General features: G+C 39.3%; 1 protein-coding gene across 1 annotated transcript in view; it reads right to left on the bottom strand.

The window, feature by feature from the left end:
• Positions 1–4957: 4957 nt before the first annotated feature.
• Positions 4958–24188, bottom strand: part of SYTL5 (synaptotagmin-like 5) — a gene marked incomplete at its 5' end in the record, with an annotated part of 21937 nt that continues 2706 nt past the window's right edge. The window contains 9 exons of the mRNA XM_010281951.1: positions 4958–5100; positions 5707–5915; positions 8513–8648; positions 10146–10254; positions 13596–13757; positions 15939–16041; positions 16862–17040; positions 17990–18055; positions 22112–22204. Of these exons, the coding sequence (XP_010280253.1) occupies positions 4958–5100; positions 5707–5915; positions 8513–8648; positions 10146–10254; positions 13596–13757; positions 15939–16041; positions 16862–17040; positions 17990–18055; positions 22112–22204 (1200 nt within the window). The remainder of the gene's footprint in view (positions 5101–5706; positions 5916–8512; positions 8649–10145; positions 10255–13595; positions 13758–15938; positions 16042–16861; positions 17041–17989; positions 18056–22111; positions 22205–24188) is intronic.

Here is a 24188-nt window from a genome sequence, read left to right on the forward strand (position 1 = left end):
AAGGATGAGGGGGGAAAAGAGAGAGATTTGCAATTATTTTGCAAAGATTCAGGTACAACCCGTACTATCTTGTGTGAATCCACAAACTAGACAGCAGTGAAAATAGGACACTCGGCTCTTTTTCAAAGGTGTAGGAGATCCAAGCAGTCTTTCTCTTCATTGACTCTACAGAGCAAACCGCAAACTTCACATGCCTGAAGCTGGGCAGTGTGCTTACCCCTCAAGAAGCCAAAATTATGCCAGTCTAAATGCAATCCTCCTGTTACCTCTCCTTATCAATTAGCACCAGTGGATGCTCAATGGCTGCTCTGCTGTTATAGTTTAGTTGGTATTTTGCAGAATACAACTTCACATAATTGCATTGGCCAGGGCCTAACCAGGCAGGAAAAGAAAAAAAAAAAAAAAATCCATAAAAATGCTTCTTTCATGCTACCGTAGCATAATCTGCATTGGAAGAGGCACAGAAGAATAAGCTTCCAGTCTAATGCACCATGACCAAAATATACCCACCATCCCAGTTCCTTCTCTCTTAAACCATCTGCTAAAGCATCCAGCTGGGATAGAAAGATCAAAATGTGGCATCTAGAAAGGCATTCCAGCAAGGCAATGGCACTTGGATTAGCACAGGAAGATGGCAACAGTGTCCCTCAGAGTCTTTGCAGCTTTCCTCCCACCCTCGCTGAAGCGTACCAAGATGGAGGTGGAGGAGATGGGGAGGCCATTTCAAATCTATATTAGCCTGCTTTTGGCATCTAAGCACGCAAGCAAGAGCGTCAACAATTAGAAGCCTAAAGTCCCCAGACAGCTGATAAACTGAGCAGAGAAACTTCTGGAGAGCAGGGCTGGATACCAAAGTCTGATGGTAGGGCTTGGACAGCCCTCAGCATTTGCTCTTTTTGACGGATACCGGCAATAACCACACTGTCTGAAGATGTATTTACTGGCCCCACTTGGTGTTTTACAGCGGAAGTTGCACTTTCATTCTTCCTTAACGGGCCAAACCCTCAAAAATCTAATTAGGAGGTGACAAAGATAGCGATGAAAGCCCTGTAGTTACCTTGCTACAAAAATATGTATCAAAGTAAAATGCATTGTGCAACACATCTTCAAAAAACGCTGTAGAGAAGATTTCTTCTCCACTGATGCATCTTCAGTTATTCAAGTCTGTGTGGAAAAATACTTATCAGCTCCGCTATGTCTATTTACTCAGTGCAGGAGTTTACGAATCAATGTTAAAATTGTGGCTATTTTCTCCTATAAATTAGCTTTGAATAAACTATTCATGCACCTTCAATACCATAAACATACATAGAAAAGGAAGGCTTTAGCCTAATTCCTGGCTTTCTGTTTTTTTTGTTCAGCCTGGTAACACACAATATGTGATGATGCACAATTATAGGCAATTAATTCAAATATCCGGGAAACTAGAAATCACATCTGCAGTTAATCATCTCGTGCTTTTTCCAAACCATAAATCATTTTTGTAAAGGAAGAGAACAAAGATATGAGAGATATAATTAAATGTGACATTTTCCACAAATCAAACGCTTCCTACAAGTGTGCCGATAACATCACAGAACAGCAAAGCTTTCCAAATTGCTCTAGTGTTGATATGATGCTCATCATCTCTCTGAAGCTCATTTGAGGCGGAGTGTGACACCTATTATGTTCTACCACAATGCAGAATTGTCACTGCTAACCCAGGCGGTAATCTCACTGTACTGCTCCAGATCTGATCCATGGCAAACCCCACCGCCTTGGCCAAAATGACATCCTAGGGGAAATTGTGCCTTTCATACGCTGAACTACAGTTGACACCTACAGTCTATTCGTAGCCTGGTCTATAATCTCAGGCGCAGGCTCACAGTGAAATTTTGGCCCTTTGGAAGGAAAAGGCGGAATTTAAAGCCAGAGTATGAGCTGGGTGACGCCTCCCAGATGAGTCTGTTCATCACAAACTCTACCACAGGACCAAGATAGACAGAAGCTGAAGCAGTAAAGCACAGAATTTCTCCTTTCAAAGCAAGACTGGATTTAGCCAAAACATTCACGCTTAGAAGGCCAGAAAGTACTGTTCAAAAATTAGACAAACTCTTGTACTCTACGTAAAAGGTTTAGTTCAGTTCAATATTATTTTAAGGTTTCCAATTTGGTGTCCATTTTGGGGTTCAACTTGAAGGAATTTTTTGTGGTGTTCTTATTTTTCCCATTTTCACCATCAAAATGAAACAAAACTAAACCACTCAACTGCCTGGTGTTGCTCTACAACTCTAGCTAGAATTTTACCCTGAAGAATCATTTTCTTTAGCTTTAACAAGCTGTATCTTTTTGAATCAGCTTCCAGCAAGTGAAAAAAAAATCAAGCTTGTGCCTCCATGTCAATATAATATTATTATTCCCAAAATAAATGCAGGTTTGCAGTACAAACAAGCAGGACAACTCAAATTGATTCTGTTAAAGAGAGAGGTAGTTAAGGCATCAAAAGTTAGGTTTGGTTTCACTTAGGGGGATGCAGATACAAAAAAAAAAAAAATTTGGTACTTAAAGACTATTACAGAAAGAAAAAGGTTATAAAATGTATGCTCTTGATATTTGTGCTCTAATTTATCAGCTCACAGCATCTGTGGCATTAAAACGAAAAGCCAGCTAGACTTGCTTCACTGCCCAATTTGAGCAGGACTTCAGAAGAAAATGAAGAATAGATAAAGAAGGAAAACGAAGTCAGTTTTCTTGAGCAACTACTGACTTTTGGTTCCCAAACTGAGATTCTCCAAGGGAATTTTATTTTCAAAGATGACTCGATAGTTTCTGAAAATTGTGGGTCTCAAACTGGGCAAGCAGTACCCTCCAGTGACTTTTTAAAGTCATATCAGAATTTTAAAGGACAATATTAATAATGAAACAAATTGTTTTATTAAAACTAAGATAGTATTTTTAACAAAAATAAATATTTTTTCATCTAATAATATTAGGATTTTAAGACTGCTTGTAAACTTCCCCGCAGTTTCAAGCCACTCAAACTAAAACCAATATAAAATATGTCCAAAAAAAAAAAAAAAAAAGACATTAAATTTTAAGGGTTTGGATTCAGCTCTAAATACATGTACATAATTGCACACCAGGACAGCTACAGATGTAAAAATTTCCAGCTGTAGTTGCTTAGCTATCAGTTCCTATTCTGTTGTTCAATCTAGATTTCTTGCATTTCTGGATTGTGAAGAACAACATTTATATCTTTCAAAAAAATTAGATTTTATGGTCTTATTTCTGTGAATACTTGAATACTGGGGGAATACTGAATAAAGTCTTATTTCTTTGAATACTTTGATCTACAGGGAATGATACATTCTTTGAAAGTTTGTGGGTTTTTTCAGTACTTTATGTAAGTATTGTGTTTCCATATATTTCAATTTGTTTCCTTAGTATTAATACTACATTGCTTCCAAAAATAAAACATTTGGGGGGAAAAAAAAAAAAGTAGGAATAGCTATAGATGAATTTACCAGTTCAAATAGGAAGCTGTGTTCTAATTCTGGAAAATTCAGAAGAAACGTTGTTCACTCAGTTTACTGATCTTCCTTTGCCTTATACCCTGAACAATCACATGAAATGCAATTACATTATTATCCAACCTTGCAAGCAGACATCTGCTGTCTTGAAAAAAGATTATAATCCTATCTCATTATGGTAAGAGTAGCCCACAAGAACTATTTAAAACAGCATGCTCTTCACATATGACCTGCATAAGTCCCCAAAGGACGGGGGATCTAAGTAGGTGTAAAATCACTTTAGGAAACCAAATGGTGAAATGACTGTTGAACAATTGTCACAGTTAATAAGATCCATGATTGAATTGGCCAAAACCCACTCTTACCATTAAATCCGCTGTTAAGTCACAGGGGGATGTTCAGGCGAAAGAAGTCCTACTCTGGTTAATGACTAACATGTGTGGGCGTGCCTGAATGGGATCCCAGCCCATGCAGAGAAAATTCCGCAATTGTGCAAATCATTCTGGCACGTGCTTTAAATCATGTCACTTTACTACATGGTCTGTTTAACCAAGGTCTTGGCTAACTATGTCGAAACCCAGTATGTGTCTCATTTCAGCGACATACCAGATGGGGACAGGCATGTCAACATACATACACCCTCTGTTGAATGACATCAGAAGATCTTGGCTAGAGCTGTCAACTGAATGAAGACACAGTAATACCATGTAGTTCTGGAAACTGGCGATTTGTTACGATTTATTTTCATTAGAGGCTCTTTGATTGTGTCGAACCAAGTCTGCCTTTTATACGGTGCGTTAAAATAACCCAGAGAATGCCAGAACACCAGCACTGTACACCAGCTCCCTGCTGCCTATTTCTAGTGTGCACCACAGCGCATTGGCCTTCCTGGGTGGGCCGCTCCATCCCAAGCCTGTATTCCTGAACACTGCGCAGCCCAGCAAGCAAACGTGGTAAAGAAATGTTGTTTGTTATCCTTCATAACATTATGGCTTCTTCTCTTTCAAATACCAAAGCACAGACTCACTCTGAATCTGCCTGTACTGTATCACTGCTGTCTTCTAGGCCATCTTTGACCCAGGAGGAGACAGGTAAAACCAGGCATTATTTACTAAATGACTAACGAGAGAATTTGCTCACTCCGAGCCCCGCACAGGCAGAGGTGTTCATCAGCTGCGCACCACTCACCAGAAGGGACAGAGAAGGCCAGTCCAATCTCTGGACAAGGTCTAATCCTTACTGACTTCAGAAGAAACGTAATCCGTACAAGAAGCCTGGGTTAAAAATGTGCACATGAAAGTGCAGAATGCATTAAAATATCACTCAGAGCCTTAATATCCAAGGCAAGGATTACAACCCTCTCCCACTTCCAAGTGGGCAAAGTGACAAGAGCCTGACCACCACTCAAGTCAGGAGTTCCTGTGGTAGCGCCCAGCAGTTAAAGTCTTTCAGAGCCTGCGTTTCCCCATGCTAGATCTCAGCATTAGTATCCCCTCCACAGGAGCTCCTGGACTGTCAATCATCTTCTGCCAGAGGTGCTGCTCTTCCCCTTGAGAGTCCATCCAGTCAACCTCCTTGCCGTTACTTACGCCTGTCAATTATAAAAACATGAGGCATTTTGGCGTATTAGTAAGCAGTTACTTAATATCCTTGCTCGTTCGCTCCAACAGTGTGTAAGAAAGACGACAACCACTTTACACTACCACCTGCAGGGAGTTATGCTGAAAACAGGTACCTCCTGGAGAGCGTCAGTTTGTCATTAAACTCCTTTGTGACACATGGACAGAGGCACATAAACCTCCCCACCCTGCGGCATCAGCAACTTTCTCCTAACAGAGGAGGAACGGATTCACACCTCTTCCAGATCACACCATTGACAGCAGAAAGGCTGCTGCTGGACAAAAGTAACCTCCTCCTCCTCACTAGGATGCTAAGAAACATTTCCAAGGTATTCCCAGTTCTTCTAGACTATGCAGAAGTACAGTCGGGCACCAAATGTTTGTGTCTCAGTGGGGGAAAGAACTAAATCATCTACAGATTACATGTTGCCTTCTCTCCCTTTTCGATTTCCCCAAGTTCCCATATACTTTCCATACCCCTAGTAACAGTTCTGTCCTTTGTATAACATGAATCACATGGGGTGAGGAGGAAGGAGAGCAGAATAAGAAAAGCAAACACGAGTCAGATGGGACCTTACCATTTCCAGTGCTCAAACGGACACCTCCCAAAAAAATGTTACTGGAGAGCGACTCCTTGTCCCACACAGTCAATTCTAGGCAGACGTTACGTATATCCCTTGAATTCAAGCCACCGAAAGCAAAGGTGTGATTCCACTGGGGGTTCACACTCTTTTTTATTATGGGAGTTTTGTGTTTTGTAGCTTTGCTGTCATCTGGGAGCAGGTATCTGGGAGTTATAGAAAAGGAAAGCTGAATATGTAGACGGATTGTCACATAATTGTCACAAAGAATTACAGTCATGTAGATGTTCAAATGGGATCAGGACCCCATCTCCTCACTGTTACTAAATTAAGCATATACCTGAAGTGCATATTTTGCATTTGTGCTCTGTTTGTTCTTATAGTTACAAAGTCAGCCATCACCAGCAGAAACTGGAATCAGGTCTCCTTGCCCCAAGTCTTGGGTGTTAACCACAAAGTTTTTATTTCAGTGAGGTTAAATATAGACAGAATCATAACAATGTTGGCTAGAAGGGGCCTCTGGAGTCATCTTGTCCAGTGTCCCTCTAAAAGCAGGACAGGAGGTCCTCCAGAAAGAAACGGAAATGACTGATAAGGAACTTCAGCAGGTTGGCATCATTAATTTGAATTGCCTAAAGCCCTATTGAGTGGAGAAATAAAAATGCTGTAAAGTCGGACAAGCTATTCACATTTTACTTTTAGTGGTAAATTCCTTTAATGAAGCTAAAAGAACTTAATACTCTAGTTGAAAATCAGAGGTCTCTACAAATTCTCGTAGTCTGTACTTTCACCTCCTTCAGCAAAGCTAAGGGAGTAACTATGCAGTTGCACATAAATACTAAAGGGTCAGACATACAAACAAATTGTATCACTAGACCTCAATCAGGATTCCTGTGCAGGCTTTTACTGACAATAAACATGAGCTAGTTTACTGCAGTGGGCTAACTGTGGGATAACCTGTGTCAAACTACCTCAAGCTAGCAGTGCTAGACCACTGCAGCACCTCAACTGGTTCATGGCAACTAGATTATGCATTTGGCCATGAGACACGACAAACCAATAGTCCAAGGAAAACAGACTCCTGTTCAACTGTACTGAATGATCCATGTCAGCAACAGCAGACACCGCTAACTAAAGATAGTCCGGAGGATTATTGGCCACACATTGCTACCGCTAATGTAAAAAGGCTGTGGCAACATTTTCTCCCTGAAGTCTGTTGCAAGCTCCAGGTGGGAACAAGCGATAGTGGGGTCAGACAGCCTATTTTGAGTAAAAGGAAATGCCTTCACATATATCAAGAAAAGAGAGATGGCATGTAAGAACAAATACATAGGAAGAATAGCTCAAACTTCTTCTACATGAAGTGTATGAGCTTAGTGATAGTTTGGAGCACGCTACAACATCAAGATAAATTCTCAGCTCCATCAGGGAATTAAAACCAGGATGTTTTCTATGGTTCCCATTTAGTAAAAACACTCAAACCAGTACTAATGAACTAGAGCATATCTAAAAATCAGCAATATTGACAGCTAGCACTGAGAGCAAAAACTGGCAAAGAAAAACGTTTTAAGCTATCCATTATTCCCTAAATCTAACATTGCTAATGCATAACAACATTTATGAAAAATCCAACATAATGAGGCATGCAGGATTATGTTCATTTTATTCAAACACAAGTATATCCTAAATGTGGCCTCTTCTGTATAGTTTCGATTTGGACTGTCCAACACAAAATGCTGCTTATCTAATAAAAATGTTCATATATGTCATATTATGTATATTTTAATGTACCCACATGCGTAGAGCCATGTAAGCGACACAGAGCTTAATTTTTTCAAAATTATGCATCTTTAAGATCAAAACTGAAAGCCATCAGAGCAGAATTTTTAAACATCTTCTGTCAAAGAATATAAAATGTTAACAACGAGACACAATTAGAGTTAAGACATTATGTTTGAAGTCAGCGATAGACTTCCTGGGAACCCTCAGGGTTTAAACATGCTCCTTGACACTGTACTACATGCCAAAGAGCTTCCCCAATTAAGCACTAGAAAAAAAAACCAAAAATATTTCTAGTATAAGAGAGAAAATTTTTTCCTCCGTTAGCGTATTAACTTGAATCAAAATGGAATTTCCTCACACACATAATGAATTTTCTCTTTCTGCATGTTTCAGGTGACAACCATTAGAAAGAACCTCAGCTTGATGGAGCACACCAGTTTTTATAGGTGCTGTTTGCTGTTTTACAAGGAATCCAAACAGACTTGTATCTTCCTGAAAACAAGTTTCTTATTCAGGACGTAGTCTGGCTATTCCCCTTAGTAAAAAATATATACTGTTTCAGTTTCCCCCAAAAATGTACATGTCACCACTAGATGAGGTATCATGTCCAGTGTGAGCACCCTAATTTACAACGTCTTACCTCCAGGACTGATGAATATTCACCTCCCTCTCTGCTGACTCAATTCAAGTATTTTCTTTTACCAAACATTGTATTCTATAACAGCATGCACACTAGCACATTGGATTCTTCTATAGGAATGATTCTGTTTCTTGACTGAGTGGTATTTAAATACGATCGTATTTCAACACTGAGACAACTCGTATCTCTCTGCCCTTATTCCACAGCATCCTTCTCTTCAGCATAGCATTTCAAGGTGCCAGTTGCTTTTCAGGACTGACACTCCATACACACATATACAGATATATATTAAAAAAAAACCCTGAGTCAGCCAAAATATGATTCAGTGCAGCCATTTAAAAAAAAAGGGGAGGAAAAAAAAACCCAAACAAAAACACAGACCCTTTCACAAAAGTGTCAGATGTGCCTCCTGATTTCACTGCTGTTAAATTCTTTGCTTCTTTGATAAGGACTTCTAATATACCTCCAGATGGCATGTGAGGTTCTCCCTTTTTTCCTTTTTTAAAGCTCTTCTTTCCTATACATAGAACAGAGTTGCAACATCATCATCAGAAATTACATATACACTGCAAGACTGATTTGGAAATGTAAATTGTCTTGGCTAGATTTTTTTAAAATCACGTACTGCAATGGGATTAAAGTACTCCTTATGAGAACATTCTGATTCTCTGTGCGTAGAGAAACTAATAAGGCAGGGGCAGAAAAATCACTCCATATATGATAAAGAACTTGACCATGTAACGAGATAGTTCTTGCTGGACACAACATAGTGCCCTATCTGAAATCCTATCCGAATATAAGTATTTGTAGATTACTATACTGAATACAAGGAACTGCGTGTCCTGTGAATCCTACCCTCTTGTCAGAGTCCACTTCCACCACTGATGTTAAGACAGCCATACACCACAAGCAAGGTATAAAACCTCTGTCCCAAAGCTTAAAATGTAAAAACGCACCGAATATATTCCATGTGTAAGGATGCAGTGCCCCTCGGAGACCGTGCCCAAGGACCTGCTGCTCACTGACACGCTACTGCTTTTGAACAGCAGCGTGAGGACATGGGTACTTGCTGCTGCTGCAGATTTTAAGAGGCTTATCAGCAGGGATTGTACACACTGATTCAGGTTGAAAACATCAGAAAAAAGATCAGGAGTGATGTTAAAATGTACTAATTTAAAAAATGCAGATAGCATTATCTGGACTTTTCAAACAATTAGCTTTTGAGAGAAAACCTTGGAATTACTGCTAGTAGAGGGAATGTCACCTGTCAAAAAAAAAAAAAAAAGAAAAAACGAAGAAGTCCAATATATCTATCAAATCCTAATGCTAACAAGCAATGCTGACACCAAGACAGTGATATACCTGTCTCTGGTATATCCATGTACGCTCAGGTGCTATCCAGTGATTGCTTTCACTTCAGACGATTGCTGTTCCTCATGCTACTACAACGCAAAGAGTTAGTAAATATTTTCCCCTATGCATTGCTGACGAAGATAATGGCTTACCCTAAAGAGTGCAAATAATATTTTACAGGACTGAATTACAGAAGTAATAGAGTAAAACTCTGTTACAAAGGTAAAGCAGTGTGAAAAATGAGTGAAAATGAGGAGATAGGTAAGCTTAAGGAGAATTAATAATGAGGAACTAAGTGAAGGCTATTACTTTGATCAGCTATATACTGTATATAACTAGGTGAACACAGAGCCCACAGACTACGATGCAGACAATTTATTTCTATGTGGCTGCCGTCAATCATGCTATCTAATGTCTGAGTTTTTTTTAATTAGGTCACAGCTATGCATCAACACTTGACTACACACTCCTCTCTCCTTAGGTTCAATGTAAGAGAAGAGGACAGAGCAGGAGAAATAGGGTTCAAAATTCCCACAGATAAAGACAACTAGCATATTTAAGTATGATTTCAGTCTTCACTAATACCATTATTACACCCTAGATAAGGATTTTTAACACTCAGAGGGATGATATCATATGCTGACATTAATGTTTGTTTTACCTTGAAACTGCCCTAGAGGAAGCATTAGGTTTCTGTCTGGGGGGATGTAACGTAAAACAACTGTCAGTTCTCCTTTATATTGAAGCCCAACATCTGTTCCAATCTCCACCTGAAAAGAAAGTTAAAAAAAACAAACAAAAAACCCCAGAAACCCAGCTAAGGTTAATCATTCACCTTCTCCTTTTGATTTTAATTTCGTTGTACCGGTACCATGTTTGAAACAGTTCTTAAATATATCAAGACATACCAGCCCACTTTCAGATAATTAGACATTCCAGATTGAACGCAATCACATTTTAGAAAACCTTATGAGCTAGGGAACGCAGGCTCTCAGAACAATAAAGCCACGCAGCATTAGACACTGTTCAGTGAACATGCAGAGGAGAGGGATACCTAGCATGAGTAAGTGAAGCAAACAAACAGAAAAAACCCTCAAACTTTTTTCTGGACATACAAGCTGTAGCTAATTTAAGCTGACATTCAGCTCTTATTTCCCCCAGTCAGGACTTTACACCGTAATTGGTTTCACGTATTTTAGAGGAGTCACTCCTGAGTCACTCTTGGAACAGAGGTGTGGGGAACGAAGGCGAGGGGAGGGAGCAGAGTGCAGCTCCGAAATAGAAAAACTTTTTGAAAACTGTTATTCCAAGTGGCCTTTTCCTCTTCTACACAGCATCTATTTCTGTATCTTTTTGTTTTATAAATGTTTGAATCTTGCCCAGAAGAACCGCACTCAGTGCTTTTCAGAGCATCCTTGTTAAAAGAACGTTAGGCCTTCGCTGACGCGTGCTCAGCTTCCATTCGCGTTGTGAGAAGCTGGAAACTACATTTTAAAAACAATAGATGCAACATGGAGAGAACATGTTATGCGAGTTCAAACTGACTTCTAGAAAAATAATGTGCGGTGAGAAAAGAAATCTTGTACATCTACATTAGAAATCAGGTCTATGAAGGACTCGGGCACACGCTGACCTTGCTCAATGACTCCAGGCTAAGGCACTAAGCAGGTTCAGCGGGGCTAAGTCTGTATGCAGGGGTGGGACAGGGAACAAAGCAATTTTGGTGACAACAGCATGGCCCTTTTGTGACTTTGAAGCACTTTCACAGCAACACGGGAATCCTGCACTGACTCCGAGAAAAACAGTTCTGTCTCCGCCAGTGTCTGATGCCGCTGGGTACAACGGAGGACAAAAGCAAACCTGCAGTAAATGCCTGCGGAATAACTTGCACAACATCTAAGTCTTGCCAGTCAGGCAGACCACTTGTGGTCTACACGATGCAAGTTTAGGATCAAGTTTCCCATAAAGGCAGCAAGGATTATTTTTTTCTGTCCTACTGGTGGACAAGTGACGGTATAAGTTCTTACGTTAGGAGCAGTTTGTCAACCTTCTGCCCAAACCCACATATAACATGGCCCCCTCTTTAACCACAGAACTATTTTCTCCTCTTTGTCTGATTTAACCACACTCCTTTTGAAAACAGACATTCAGTGCTGATGGAAGAAACAGGTCTTAAAGTCTCCATCCTTTCCACTAAAGCAGCTAAATGATTCATGATAGAACAAATAAAGCACTGTAATAAAACCTGGGAAATGTTTCACTGCTATTCCTGACTCTATCAGGCAGTTCATATGGGAGAACAGCATGTAATTTGCATGTGTATTAACCTGGGCTTTTTTTTAAATTCCAAATGCAATAATTGAGGGTTTGTTTTTTTTTAATTATCTTTGCTGATCAAAAATCTTAGCAGCATTTTAAGTTTAGAAACATTATCTATAACAACTTAGGAGGCAGACAAGACCAATTCTGTGTTTGCTTTCTTTGGTAAAAAAGAACTCATTTAGAAAGCCTTTTAATGGGTTTGGAAATAATCAGACAACACCTTCCAGTTGGCATGGCTGAAATGCTTAGTGCCTCATTACTTTTTTCCCCAAGCAGGAGAGCTTCATGACTGTCTCTTATTTTTTTCCCCCTGTTAGGATTAAAAGAAACTACCCATACACACATAAATCCCCAAAGACTGAAGTGACACGACAAAGAGACTACTGCATGATAAGAAGCTCAGTTGCAGACCAACATTGCATACAAGCCACAAGCAAAACAAATACTAGATGTGTATCTTATTGTTGTAGACCGGTGGGTACTAAATAAGAGCAACATCTGACACCAGACAGAACTATGACAGAGATGTGGTAGACATTTCTCCTACTTCAAGAGCAGACCCAACAAAAGTAACGTATGTGAAGCAACCTTGTAAGGAGGACGGTGTAATTCAGTAATTCAGATACAGTGCTGACAGAAACACGTTTGCCATCGTTAGCCATCTTCTCTTCCTGGTCTCACCTTGTCTCAACCGTGAAGAAAGAGCTGGTGGTCACCCTTATTAACAAAGCTGAACTAGGAAACTGGGAATGATCTTCCTCGCCACTTATAAAGTGTGAGGTGTGTAAGTGTTCAAAGCAGAGACCAATTTCCTTATGTATCTTCTGGCAAATTATTTACTAAAATATAATTTTGTGAGAGTTTAGATGTAAGCCTCACAAAGGGCTATACCTAGAAATTAATTATACAGCAATCAGATCCATCTCCCACCTGAGAGAAAGGCACAGATGAAACACACTCCCCTGAAACCCCGAATGTAACACTATTTCCTTAAATACAATGAACACAGAGCAAAGAAGTCATCTGAGTCAACCTCCACATCACTTGCAGTACAACCTTGGATTTTTTCGCAACAAGAAAAATACACTTTCTGAAATGTCAATCTAAACCACTGGAACTCCTGGGGGTTCTGGCTGCTGCAAGAGCAAGGCAGAAGCCTTTAATCCTCTAGCTTACAATAGCTCTTTGAATCTCTTCCAAAAATAAACACCATTACCAAAGCAGGGGGTGTCCTAGAGACAGAAGTCATCCTATCCTTAGCTAAGTACAACACAAGTCCAGTTTCACAGACCAATTGACTTGCCTGCTGAGAAGCCTTATCTTGTACCTTCCTAGTTAAGGTGAATAAGAGATTAAGAAGTCATTTTGTCACAGCTGAAAGGTGTAAAGCACTTTGAAACAAACAAACAAAAAGCCTATTTCTTTAATAAACTGTTAAGGGTTGGGTAAGGGAGAGTGGTTGAAAAGTCCTTTGTTTTATGTGCTGTTTTTAAAAACTAATTTCTTTCCTAAGTCATTTCTCCACTGTGATTTTTTACAAGATGAACTTACAGTTTATTTAAAAGGTAGCAGGCTTTTGTTTGCTTTTAAGTAGCCAACCACATGTAAAGTTTTCATGAAGACTTCAAAATCAGTATGTTTTGATTGAATAAAGAACAAAGATGTTACTTCTATTGCCATATTAGACACTCATAAAGTCCCATTTTATAAACACATTCCAAAGGAAAAAATAACTAAGCCTTGCTAAATTTGCTTTGCAGCACTTTCGGCAGCCCCTGGAAACCCTTACCTTGGGCTGGAGCACAAACCACTCATCGCCTTGATTTTCAAAGTTCCAGGAATCGAATGGAATTTCCACCTCCCCAAGGAAGCTGTTGCGTCCGAATCTGTCATAGTGCCAGACAGAAAGCTGCAGGGTCCTGGTTTCTAGCTGTGTGTGACTGATGACATACTAACAGAAAAAGAGAAAAAGAAACTTTCAGAACAAGGAAATAATAGTTTCCATGGAGCCTTTTACAGCTCTAGCTCAATTTCACGAGGCCCACAGCAGCTAACAATTGAAGCATGACAGACAAATTTGTTTTCTTTGCGAACAAGATTGATCTAGCCAGAAAGCTCATAATGTTAATGCTAAATCTCTTTTCTTTACAGTATGCACCCAATGGTAATTAGTGTTACTATCATGGTTGTGTTTTTTTCCTGTATTATTTACTGGGTATTTGTGACTCTAAAGTAAATTATGATGCTTAAAACTATGATCCTGTTAATTCCTTATAAGTTTATGTAAAAGAAGCAGATCAACATCAAAATTTCATTCTTAGGAAGAAACCCAACTCGTTCTTTCATCCCTGAAGAGATTCTGCTGTACGCCACTTTCTAGAAATAGTGTCCTCTCCTTTTCAATTGTATCTTTGTAACTTATGAAAAATTGTTCTGAAAACAAGTAAAACTGCATCTGCAAAGCGTGCACCAAGCACATCAGTCTTAGTAACCATTGTTGGTTTTGAAAGCTGTTAAAAAACTCCTCTGAAGAAACACAATATTCTAACAAATACATAGAAAATTATAAACATCTGGAATTCTAGCTCTGCACACTCTGCTTTTAGCAAAAGGCCCATTAATTCCCTGAAATTCACCCTTCTCCTAGTGTGAGCTGAAGAGACCCAGATGTCTTCTCGTCTGCACCAGGAACAATGTCTGGACACAGACACATATTCTCCAAAAGCTGAAACGGTCAAGTCAGTTGGCAAGCCACACAAGTAGGCTATTCATGTGTAGATATGTCTGCAATGCTTAATCCTAGGTGCCAACGGTTCCGCTGTGAGAGATTTCATACTTAGCAACAATGGAATAAAAGTCAGAGGGATGACACAGATTTAATTATTTTTCTTTTCTTTTTTTAACAGTAGTTACAGTTGGGATGAACAGATATAGCTCTTGCTTACACACCCACAAAGGTAAGCCCTCTCTGTTACAATTTGCATTTTTAGCAAGCTGCTAGGTCCTATCCTCACCGAGTTCCCTACCAGAAACCATGTTTAGTGCTACATTCCTTGCTAAATAGAGTCTAACATCTTTTTTCTTCCAGTTCAGGCAAGTCTTAACTTTAATGTAAGCCATTTAAAAATGGGGCTATACAAGAGACTCTCCCTTGGCAAGCGGTCTGGCCAGACCAAGCGTGCGTTAAGTCTGCAAAATGGTTTTGTAGCCAGGTTAAGCCAAGTATACTGGCCAGGGAACATCTATTAGCCTCCACTATAAGAAATGTATTTAAAACATCACTGAAATAAAAAAAAAAAAAAAAAATATATATATATATATATTTCAGGAGTTTCTGTCCTCATGACAGCCAGCTGGGATAACTCTTGTCAACTGACAGGAAGGGGAATCACCAGGAGCCTTGCGATCCAGGTGCCAGACAGGTAGCGAACGGGGCAGAAACTCTGCCATTCCCACCTGCACCACAGAGCCAAGGAGGTGAATAAGCAGCCTCTGAGGAGCTCAAAATCGTTCAGCCTCTGTAGTGGACGTGAGTAAAAGGCAAGGGAGGCAAGAGCCTAGGGGTTGTGCTCCACCAGTCCTCAAGGAAGTAATTTGTTGTCGTCTTTTGCAACAGCAAATGAACCTCACCATAGCTTTTTAGGAAGGCAGGTAGTGGAGCCGTTGCTGGCGTTTTCTTATCAAAGCCAGTTCTGCTTTAAAAATAAATTACAGCCTCCAGAGAAATTCAGATCTTACTGCAAAAGGTTATTTTCTCTTCGAAATCAGTTAGACAGGAAGTTTTAAGCTACCTCTACTTCAGCATCAGTTGCTAACTTAGGGTGTACAAAATCTTTAAGGTGCTTTTAACAACTCTGAACTCAGGTTAGATGGGATTAGTTAGTTTTGAAAGAGATCTATGGAAACTAATAGAAGTTTTACCTGTAACGGGGAGAACCAAACAAAAACACTTCCTCAATGTTGAAAGCCAGAAACTACAACTCGTAGGATTACTAGATGTTTTTGCTTAAATACCTTCGCTTTTGAGGCATCTCTTCCAAATTCTAACCCCCACACTGGAACACATATAGAAAACGCCTGTGAGCACAAGCAGAACATTCATCACAGCCTGAGAGAGAGACGGTGTTCTCACCTTCAGTGTTTCATTAAATTCTGGATTGGTGGTGTTACTTTTAATTTTGGTCTTCCGTTTACTTTGGCGGGACTTATCAGGCAGAAGGTATGCTTTGACATATCTGCAGATCAAGTAATAAATTATTAGCAAGGAATAAAAAATGACCAGTTTGAGCAGGGACCTAACATTGCTGCATTAGCAACACGTATGAGGAAATTAGTTCTTGGAGTCTAAAAAAAATGTACACACATAACAGAGAATATGTGAAACATGGAAAGGTAAGGTCTTCATCTACAAACATAGGATCAGTGTAACAGAAGGTGGAGATAAATTAATTTACTTATTGTCAGAAACGCAGAAAACTTTCCCTTTGTAGTATACGATTACTGACTGGTTACATATATAGCACCACATGCACTGAAAATACAAGAGAATGAAAAACTTCATACCTTACGATGGGATTACACATTATTAGAGACACTAATTAGTACTTCCTCATGAGAGAATTTACAGATTCTACTGAAAACTATAATGAGAAAACATGGTCCTTACAAACTGAATCTATGGATGCATGAAATCAAAGTTACCTCTATCCCTTCCTCCCTCCAAAACATCACTCCTCTCATATACTTTAGTTTTGATTCTAGAAGTAAGAAATCGGTTCAGCCTCCCTATTCCTTCATATTTTTTTCTCTTTTACTATCAAACAGGTTGATAATTTAAGTAATATCCTTGTTTCCCCAGAAACAGCCACATGTTGCCCTAATAAACATATTGAAAATTCAAGTTCCCACAGGGAATCCAACATCAACCATCAGAATGCTGGCTTGTAGCAACTGGATCCTATGAGTTCTCAGGCTCGTATCACAGCCCCAGGCTACGTCACCGACTACGGCATGTGACCTAGCAGAGCCTAAAAGGAAATTCTTTTCTGTGCTTACGGATCGGTCCTTTGCTTCTTCTCATCTGCAACGGCCAGGTTTCTGCAACTTTTCACCAGAATGTTGAGGGCCCCTGTTTTGTAGCTGTAGTTGATGTTGAGAAGGATTTCACCACTGACCTTCACGTTGCCATAGTCACCAGTTTCACTATATACACTCAGCATGCTGTTAATGCTAGTCTGGAGGGGGAGAGAAAAAGGACTTAAGAGATTTAAACAAATTACTCTTTTCCAGAATCTGCTTTTTTCATACAGCTACAGCCTTGCAATATTGTCACACTTGTTAGGACTTGCTATGAGAACAGATGTATCATGGAACAGAAATACCACCATTTGATGTAAAAGAGAATAAGAACTATAATTAATAATAGCTTACATGTCTAGACGGTTGATATTTTTCCATGCAGGACTCAAACCTATTTATAAACATGACTAAATCTAAATTACCGCCATTGAATTCATGCATGAACTGAAGAGCAGACAGGCTACATAAATTACATAAATTGTAAGCTCACGTAAGTTCCAAGCAGGAAAAAAATAATCACCTCTCTGGTTCAGCTGTCCACCTAATTTTTACTGAGTATCCCAAGACAACTGCTGACAGAACCATTAGAAAAAGTTATAAGGATGCTTCCCATAATGGAAATGGTATAAATCCATGTTTGCTTAAAATGACGCTCACCTCTCATTAGCAATTAAAAAGAATGAGCAAAATTCACTACCCACCATTTCTGCAATTTTCCTAAAGCCAAAAAAACTTTAGCAATAATCCCACAAAATTTTCCACTGCAATATAACACATCACCCCTCAACCTCTTCTTTTCACTCATACCTTACCAAGTATTGCTATGAGGATTTCCTCTTCCAAAAGATTACCATTAGGAAAGAACTAAGTATTTTTAAAGAAAACCAGAGCAATATGCACACTGCCAGAATCAGAGGCATTCAAGAAATCTGTGTACGTTTTCTTTTGAGTGATTGAGCAAGGTCGCTCAAAAACATATATAACAATCTAAATCCTAACACACAGCAACCTTGCAAGATACACAGGTACAGTCTTCAAGAAAAAGGGAGAAAAGAGAGAGAAACCTTAAAAGTAAGCTAAAGCAGAGGATTCAGGAGAACTCACAGTATCACCATCTGTTTCAGGCACATTTAAATATGTCCATTTTCTGTCAGAGCCTTCTGGGGAGTTCTTTAAAGGCGGCAGTGCAAAAGATCAAGAGAAAAGAGCATTAGATAGCTGCAATAAGAAAGAATAAGTGCAGTGATGAATCTTTACCTATATAGACAGGTAAAGGAAGTTTGTATTGCAAAGTCATAGCGAGAAAGCAAGAAAAAGGTATCCCCAAATCAGAGAAATGCTAAGGGTTTTCTATATCCTTCAGGTATTGAAGGATGCATGGCTCAAGGTAATTAAATAGAAATTAAGTATCTGCTGCATCAAAATAAACAAATTACATTTTAGAACACTAACTCAGCATATTTGGATTAATTTTGGATTGTGTTTGGATTTGTCCTCATTTACCTCTGCATGAAGTCAGTCCTCGCTTAAGGCCGGCAAAAGCTAAGCATTCATATATTTGCAGGATTGGTGCTTTTGTAAGAAATGGCAGTTTCTCTGTGGAGTTTGTAAGAACAGATAAAAACGCATACAAATGTTTAAACATCTCACTCTTCAGGAAAAAAATAGAGTAACAGAATATTTGGGGAAACGTTTCCCCCCCTCTGCTTGCTAGAGCAGTATCTGGAAATCTCACCAGTGACCTCAAGGGAAGCCACATCTTGATCTACCTCCTCCCTCATCAGCTGCAGGGAGGAAGGAAGAGCACAGTCAAGGGTAAGAGCCACGCAAAAAGAATTGGTCTATGGCAAAACTCAACTCTCCAAGCTCCTCGCCCAAGGGCCCTATAGCTAAGGGAGCTGGAGGGATAAGCAGGCCTGTGTCGATATGGTAAACAACTGCAGACATGAAAAAGCAGAACAAGTAATCATTGTCCATAAAGTTAATTTTATACATCATGTAGGCAAAAAAGGGTGGGGTTTTTTTTGTATTTCTGATGGCCTTCTTTATCCTTCATTTTAAAAAAAGAAAAATGCCTGTCCTTTTATTCCTTTGTACAATTGTCTGAAATTCCATGAACGGGACTGGTTAAAATCACTGGAGAATTAGCAACACACACCAACAAATGTGTCATTTTCTCCTATTCCTAACATGCCTCACGCTAAATTCCAGCCTTTACTATTTATGCATTTCCACCTCTAGCATACATGAAAATGGGTATCCTTAGACACTGTTAGCAAACTTAACAGTCCCAGTGTGTGCTACAAAATGCCTAAATTATCCCTGTAATTGGAAAGTAACAATTTGTGTGCCCATTTCAGTAAACAAATGTTATACCAACATGAGGACGTGGATGAGTTTTTCTCCACTGAATCCAAATATTCTTTTTCTTGATCTATAGGTAGGTGGGCAGAGAAAAAAAGTGGAGAAATTGATCTATAGGTAGGTGGGCAGAGAAAAAAAAAAAAACAACCAACAGAAAGTCCGAAACAGATAGATGACCTCTGACCCTAGAATTTATGCAAACACAATTTCCAAATTGCTTGCAAACCACAAACAAGATAACACAGATTTAGAAGAAGTATTTGATATATTTTACTTTTTTCCCCATAGACTCTGTTCTGTGGCATTTGCACTGGACATCACATACGCTAAATGTAATGTCCTTAAGAAATCTACTAATTTTCCAGTTTCATAAGTAGTAAACAATCACCACATATGAAGGATGCAGAGCCTCATTTTAGTACCGCAATAAAAATTATGTTTGTTTTGCATCATATCTTATCGCTGCAGTAAGGCACTGGAACAATTCAGTCTTACTGATGTGATGGGTCTTGACAACACCACATGAATGCATTTAGGAGGGGAATCCGTGAAGGATACAGGGAAAACTAAATACACAGTTCGTGTATTAGCTTTGGGAAAGCACAAAGAAAAATACCCTAATGCTGAGGTACAGTTCCTGTTCAATGTCACTTTCCATTTCCATTTTTGCTCGCTCATGTTACAAGTAGATTTCAAGCATCTTTACCCTTTGAGATATTTCTTCCTTTACCTCAAATGCTCATTGTCAGAGTACCCACACTGTACTTTAAATTCTTATATTTGAAAAAAGAAAGAAAAAAAAACCAAAGAAAAAAGCATCCAGTTAGAGCCGACTGTTCATGAATAACATTACTTCAGCATGACTTAATAGTACACAGTCATTTGACAGTTAAGTACATGGAAAAAAATCTGTACAATGCAGAAGGCTCAAAGTCTTACAATAAGCAGAGTAAAGGCAAAAATAAGAGAGAGGGGGAATGTTAGTAACTAGTAATACACACTTAAGGGGAATAAAGAATCTGTAAAATTGACCTGCTCTTGCAGGGAGAAGCAGCTTTGCCATTAACGTAGCATTGCAGTGACATTAAGAATCACGTAATGGTGAATACAGAGAAACGAGAGCATTGAGATGTGAAATTATCTCAAACCTACAGCAGTGGAAAAGCTGCGCTTTGCTTAAGAAAAAGGTGAAAGGGAAACCTGCAGCAAAGGACAAAACCCAACGCCCAGACAGAATGCTGCCTACAGTGCCCACAGGGAAGGCTCTCTAAATGCAGTTCCTCAATTAACAGCCTAAAAGGAGAAAGCACTTAAGCACCTGCAACCCTCATATCAATATTCAGAGGAAATAAAAATAAATCTGTCCATAAAATCCATGGGACCAGCAAGCATTGGAGACAATGAGTCATAATCAACCTCGGCTAAGTGAGTCTAATTAGACCAATGTCAACAGGCTACATTTGCTCAAGTCTGACTTGGTGTAAAGTGCCACACGTCTCTGTTGTATCTGTTCCTGTGAACTATGTAAATTAGAAGGGAAGAAGAGTCTGGACATGGCCAGATGTAAGATCACAAAATGCTCTGATGGGAATTTTCTCAGCCTTTTCCCTCCCCAGGTAAGCCAAGCTTAGATTCAGCCAACTCCATTTCTTTGGGATCAAGAACTTAAGTGGGCATTCCCTGGGCTCTGCTTGCACACAGACTAGTGGGGATGCAGTCTAGAAAGGACAGTTCATTGGTTACTGTCGTGGACCAAATTTTCTCTTCCCTTTTAGCATATAGACTCATCTCTCTTTGTCCTCTTCAACTCTCTCATCTTTTACCTGGAGTTTGTGGCAGTCTTCTGGTACTCTATATGCTGACCAGAGCTATTCTTAGGGACAAGTCATGAAGAAGAGTGGCCAGAGAGTGCTCTGCAACTTTTCTGAAGATGATATAAGTTGCCCACACCCTAAGTGTCAGATCCCAAAAATTAGGTTCACAGCAGGTAGTCATAAACTAGACATATTAAAGGCTACTTTTATCATCCATTTTGTTTACCAGTGAATAACAGACTGCATATTAACTGCATAAAGCTTCTTATACCAATTTTGTTGCATCTCAAGCACCTGTTACAACCTGACAATGCAGCTGTCCTTTCAAAACCAACATTAAGTTGCAACAGTTAGACAACCACAAGACTCAAACATCTAATTTACAGTATATAGTTTGTGGGCATGACAAGAAACAAAAGAATGTAACAGAAAAATACTACAATTCTTGCAGAAGGTAGAAAAGCTGCCACCAACCAGAATCCCCAAGTACCTCCCTCCTCACTGTAAAGAGAAATACTTTTCAGATGTGGGTTGCACAGCAATTATGTCATGAAAAAGGGGAGAAGCTGCGTTGGGAGATGGACAATGATGCCACAGAAGCTGTATGTATGCAAACACACAGACAAATATTTGCATCCCAAGAACATGAACAATCAGAAAGTGGTTTGAGACAGAAGATCCCACCACAGCCTTGTTCTCTTCATGTCAAGTAAATTAAAATTAAGTGCTCCTCTGCAAAGCTGAGCAGTCATACACTGCAAACACCTATGGTTTGCCTTCTCCACATGTCAGCTTGGTAGTAACCTGAGCATGTGAGGAAGTCTGCTGATGAGTATCCAAAACGGTTTTCTCTTTCCATGCGCTGCAGAGAACAACATTTAAGCTTCGAACAGCATTAAAAATATAATAGCAAAAGTATCTAAATGTTTAAGGCTGCTTCTCAAGTGGAGGATGAAAGATGATCTGCTGCTAAGCGATATGAAGTTAAACTTCTTTTTGGAGGAACAATGGTGGAAGAAAAAAGCATGTTTTCTAGTCAAGATCTTACTGTTGATAATCCACTTGTCAAATGTCTGTGTTTCCTTGAACAACGAGAGGCCACTACATCATCAATATCTTCTTCTGTTTCATCCAGATAATCCTAAATGATAAACAGGCATTTTAGTTGTCGTGTTCTGCTCTGTATTTGCTCAGACTCTGTCACGTAGTTTTGTTTCATATATTTTCCACTTTAGGAAGATGGTGCAGGATGCATTCAAAATTCTAATCTCTAGAGGAATTTTGATTTTCGTTTTCCACATCTTTGCACAGGCACACAGCATAAGGGGAAAAGATGCTGTTAGGGTTTCAGGGTTCAATTGCTTAACAAGTGAAAAACTTCACACACGTACTTCATCTCTTACTCTGGAGGTGCATACCTTTGCATGGCCGACAACTGTGCATATAAACAAAACCCACTTCCATGTCTACTAACAATCCCATGTGAATTACCTTATTCTACTTACCACTATTTGCATTCAGAAATTCTGGTTTAGAAATCTTGGAGGGACATGGTGAGAATTTTTCAAGTCTTAACAAAAGAAATGAGTGAATTAAGGTCTGATATCAGGGGCCAGGGGATCACTGATACTGGTTTACCTGAAGACATTTGTTGCCAGAAGCCATTAGATGATCGATTTCCTGGTTACAGTCCAGGTTCCATGTTTTTACAGGACTTACTTTTTACAGGACATATTTTTTTGCAACCCAGCAATCGAGTTTTCCACTTCTTATCCACATTTATATCAGTCACACTCACAGCCACACAAATAGACAAGCACACAATTTGCATTACACTTGCACCCTTTCATGCTGTCTTTGGTGACAGGCGACGATTTCGTGAGCACAATCATTAATACAGACCCACTTTCTAACAGGCAGTGCTGAAAGCCCCAGGTTATTGTCAAACCGCATGGGAAGAAACTTGTCCTGCCATCATACATGCTGAATATATTTGAGGGGTAAACAAAAATCCCAGTTGATGTGCATGTTTTAAAAATAATTGAATTCCTGTATTATTTTAATAATTTTTTTAAAATGCAGGAAAAATCGGTAATTGCATAGCTTCATGTATGTGCCTGAGTTTTAATAAGCAAGACTGAACTGTAAAAATAATTTGCTTTTTTTTAAACACAGCAATAAAGTAAAAACTAAAAAGAAACTTAAAATCTGGTTGATGGTCTTGTTAACTTTTACTTAAAGTTACAGGGAAAAAACCCAACAGACAGCTATCATCCTATTAAGTGTAGTTTGGAAAGGTCAAGCATTTCCTTCACCCTTATGGCAGGTGTTTGGAAAGACTGCTTTTAGATTTAATCGAAGTCAAATGTTCAACTTTCTTGTACCTGGCTTTGCAGCTATAAAAATCTGACATGGTGACCTACCTCACTCTCTACTGCTTAGTTGCTCTCACTCTCAAACTGAACAGAGAAGTACTATATTCAGACTCGGGAGTCTCAAAGACTCCTGTGCTAATCAGGAAAAACAGAGCAGAGAAGAAATGCTGCTGGAGAGTTAAACTGTCACAGTTTATGTGAAGATCTGCAGAGCATTTGTCATTAGCATGCATAAAACTAGCTGTTATCGCTCTTCTTTTTTGCTCCGGTGACTGAATTGAAATAAAATCAGCTGAGTGTGATGCAAAATTTTCTACTACTACTTTCCAATTATAACTGCGTATTTCATATTGAGCAGAGGGAAATCAGGACAAGCCATCACTCTTCGTGGGACCAAAATTTACATACTAAGCAAAAATTGCTCTTAGCTTCGTGTTCTTCGAATGAGCCTCCTCTGCTGGTCTCTTCTCTTTCTAGTCTATTCAGGGCACTGCTACCACTCCACACAGAAAAAAAGAAGTCACAGATATTTTATACTCTAGGGAAAAAGTCCATGGAGTCCACAACAGTGCTAACTATTTTGGGGAGACAGAGCGCTGAATCCTTCAAAAGTAAAACCCAAAAGAACCCTAAAATAAAAACAAAACCACAACCACCCCACCCTCCTCATTGACTTCAGAATTCGGATGATGTAGCCAAGTTTAAAACTTGGCACAAGAATAGACAACATACTTTCTTGCCCGTACAGCA

Source organism: Phaethon lepturus, unplaced genomic scaffold, assembly GCF_000687285.1.
Source record: "Phaethon lepturus isolate BGI_N335 unplaced genomic scaffold, ASM68728v1 scaffold16972, whole genome shotgun sequence".
NCBI classification, from domain to species: domain Eukaryota; kingdom Metazoa; phylum Chordata; class Aves; order Phaethontiformes; family Phaethontidae; genus Phaethon; species Phaethon lepturus.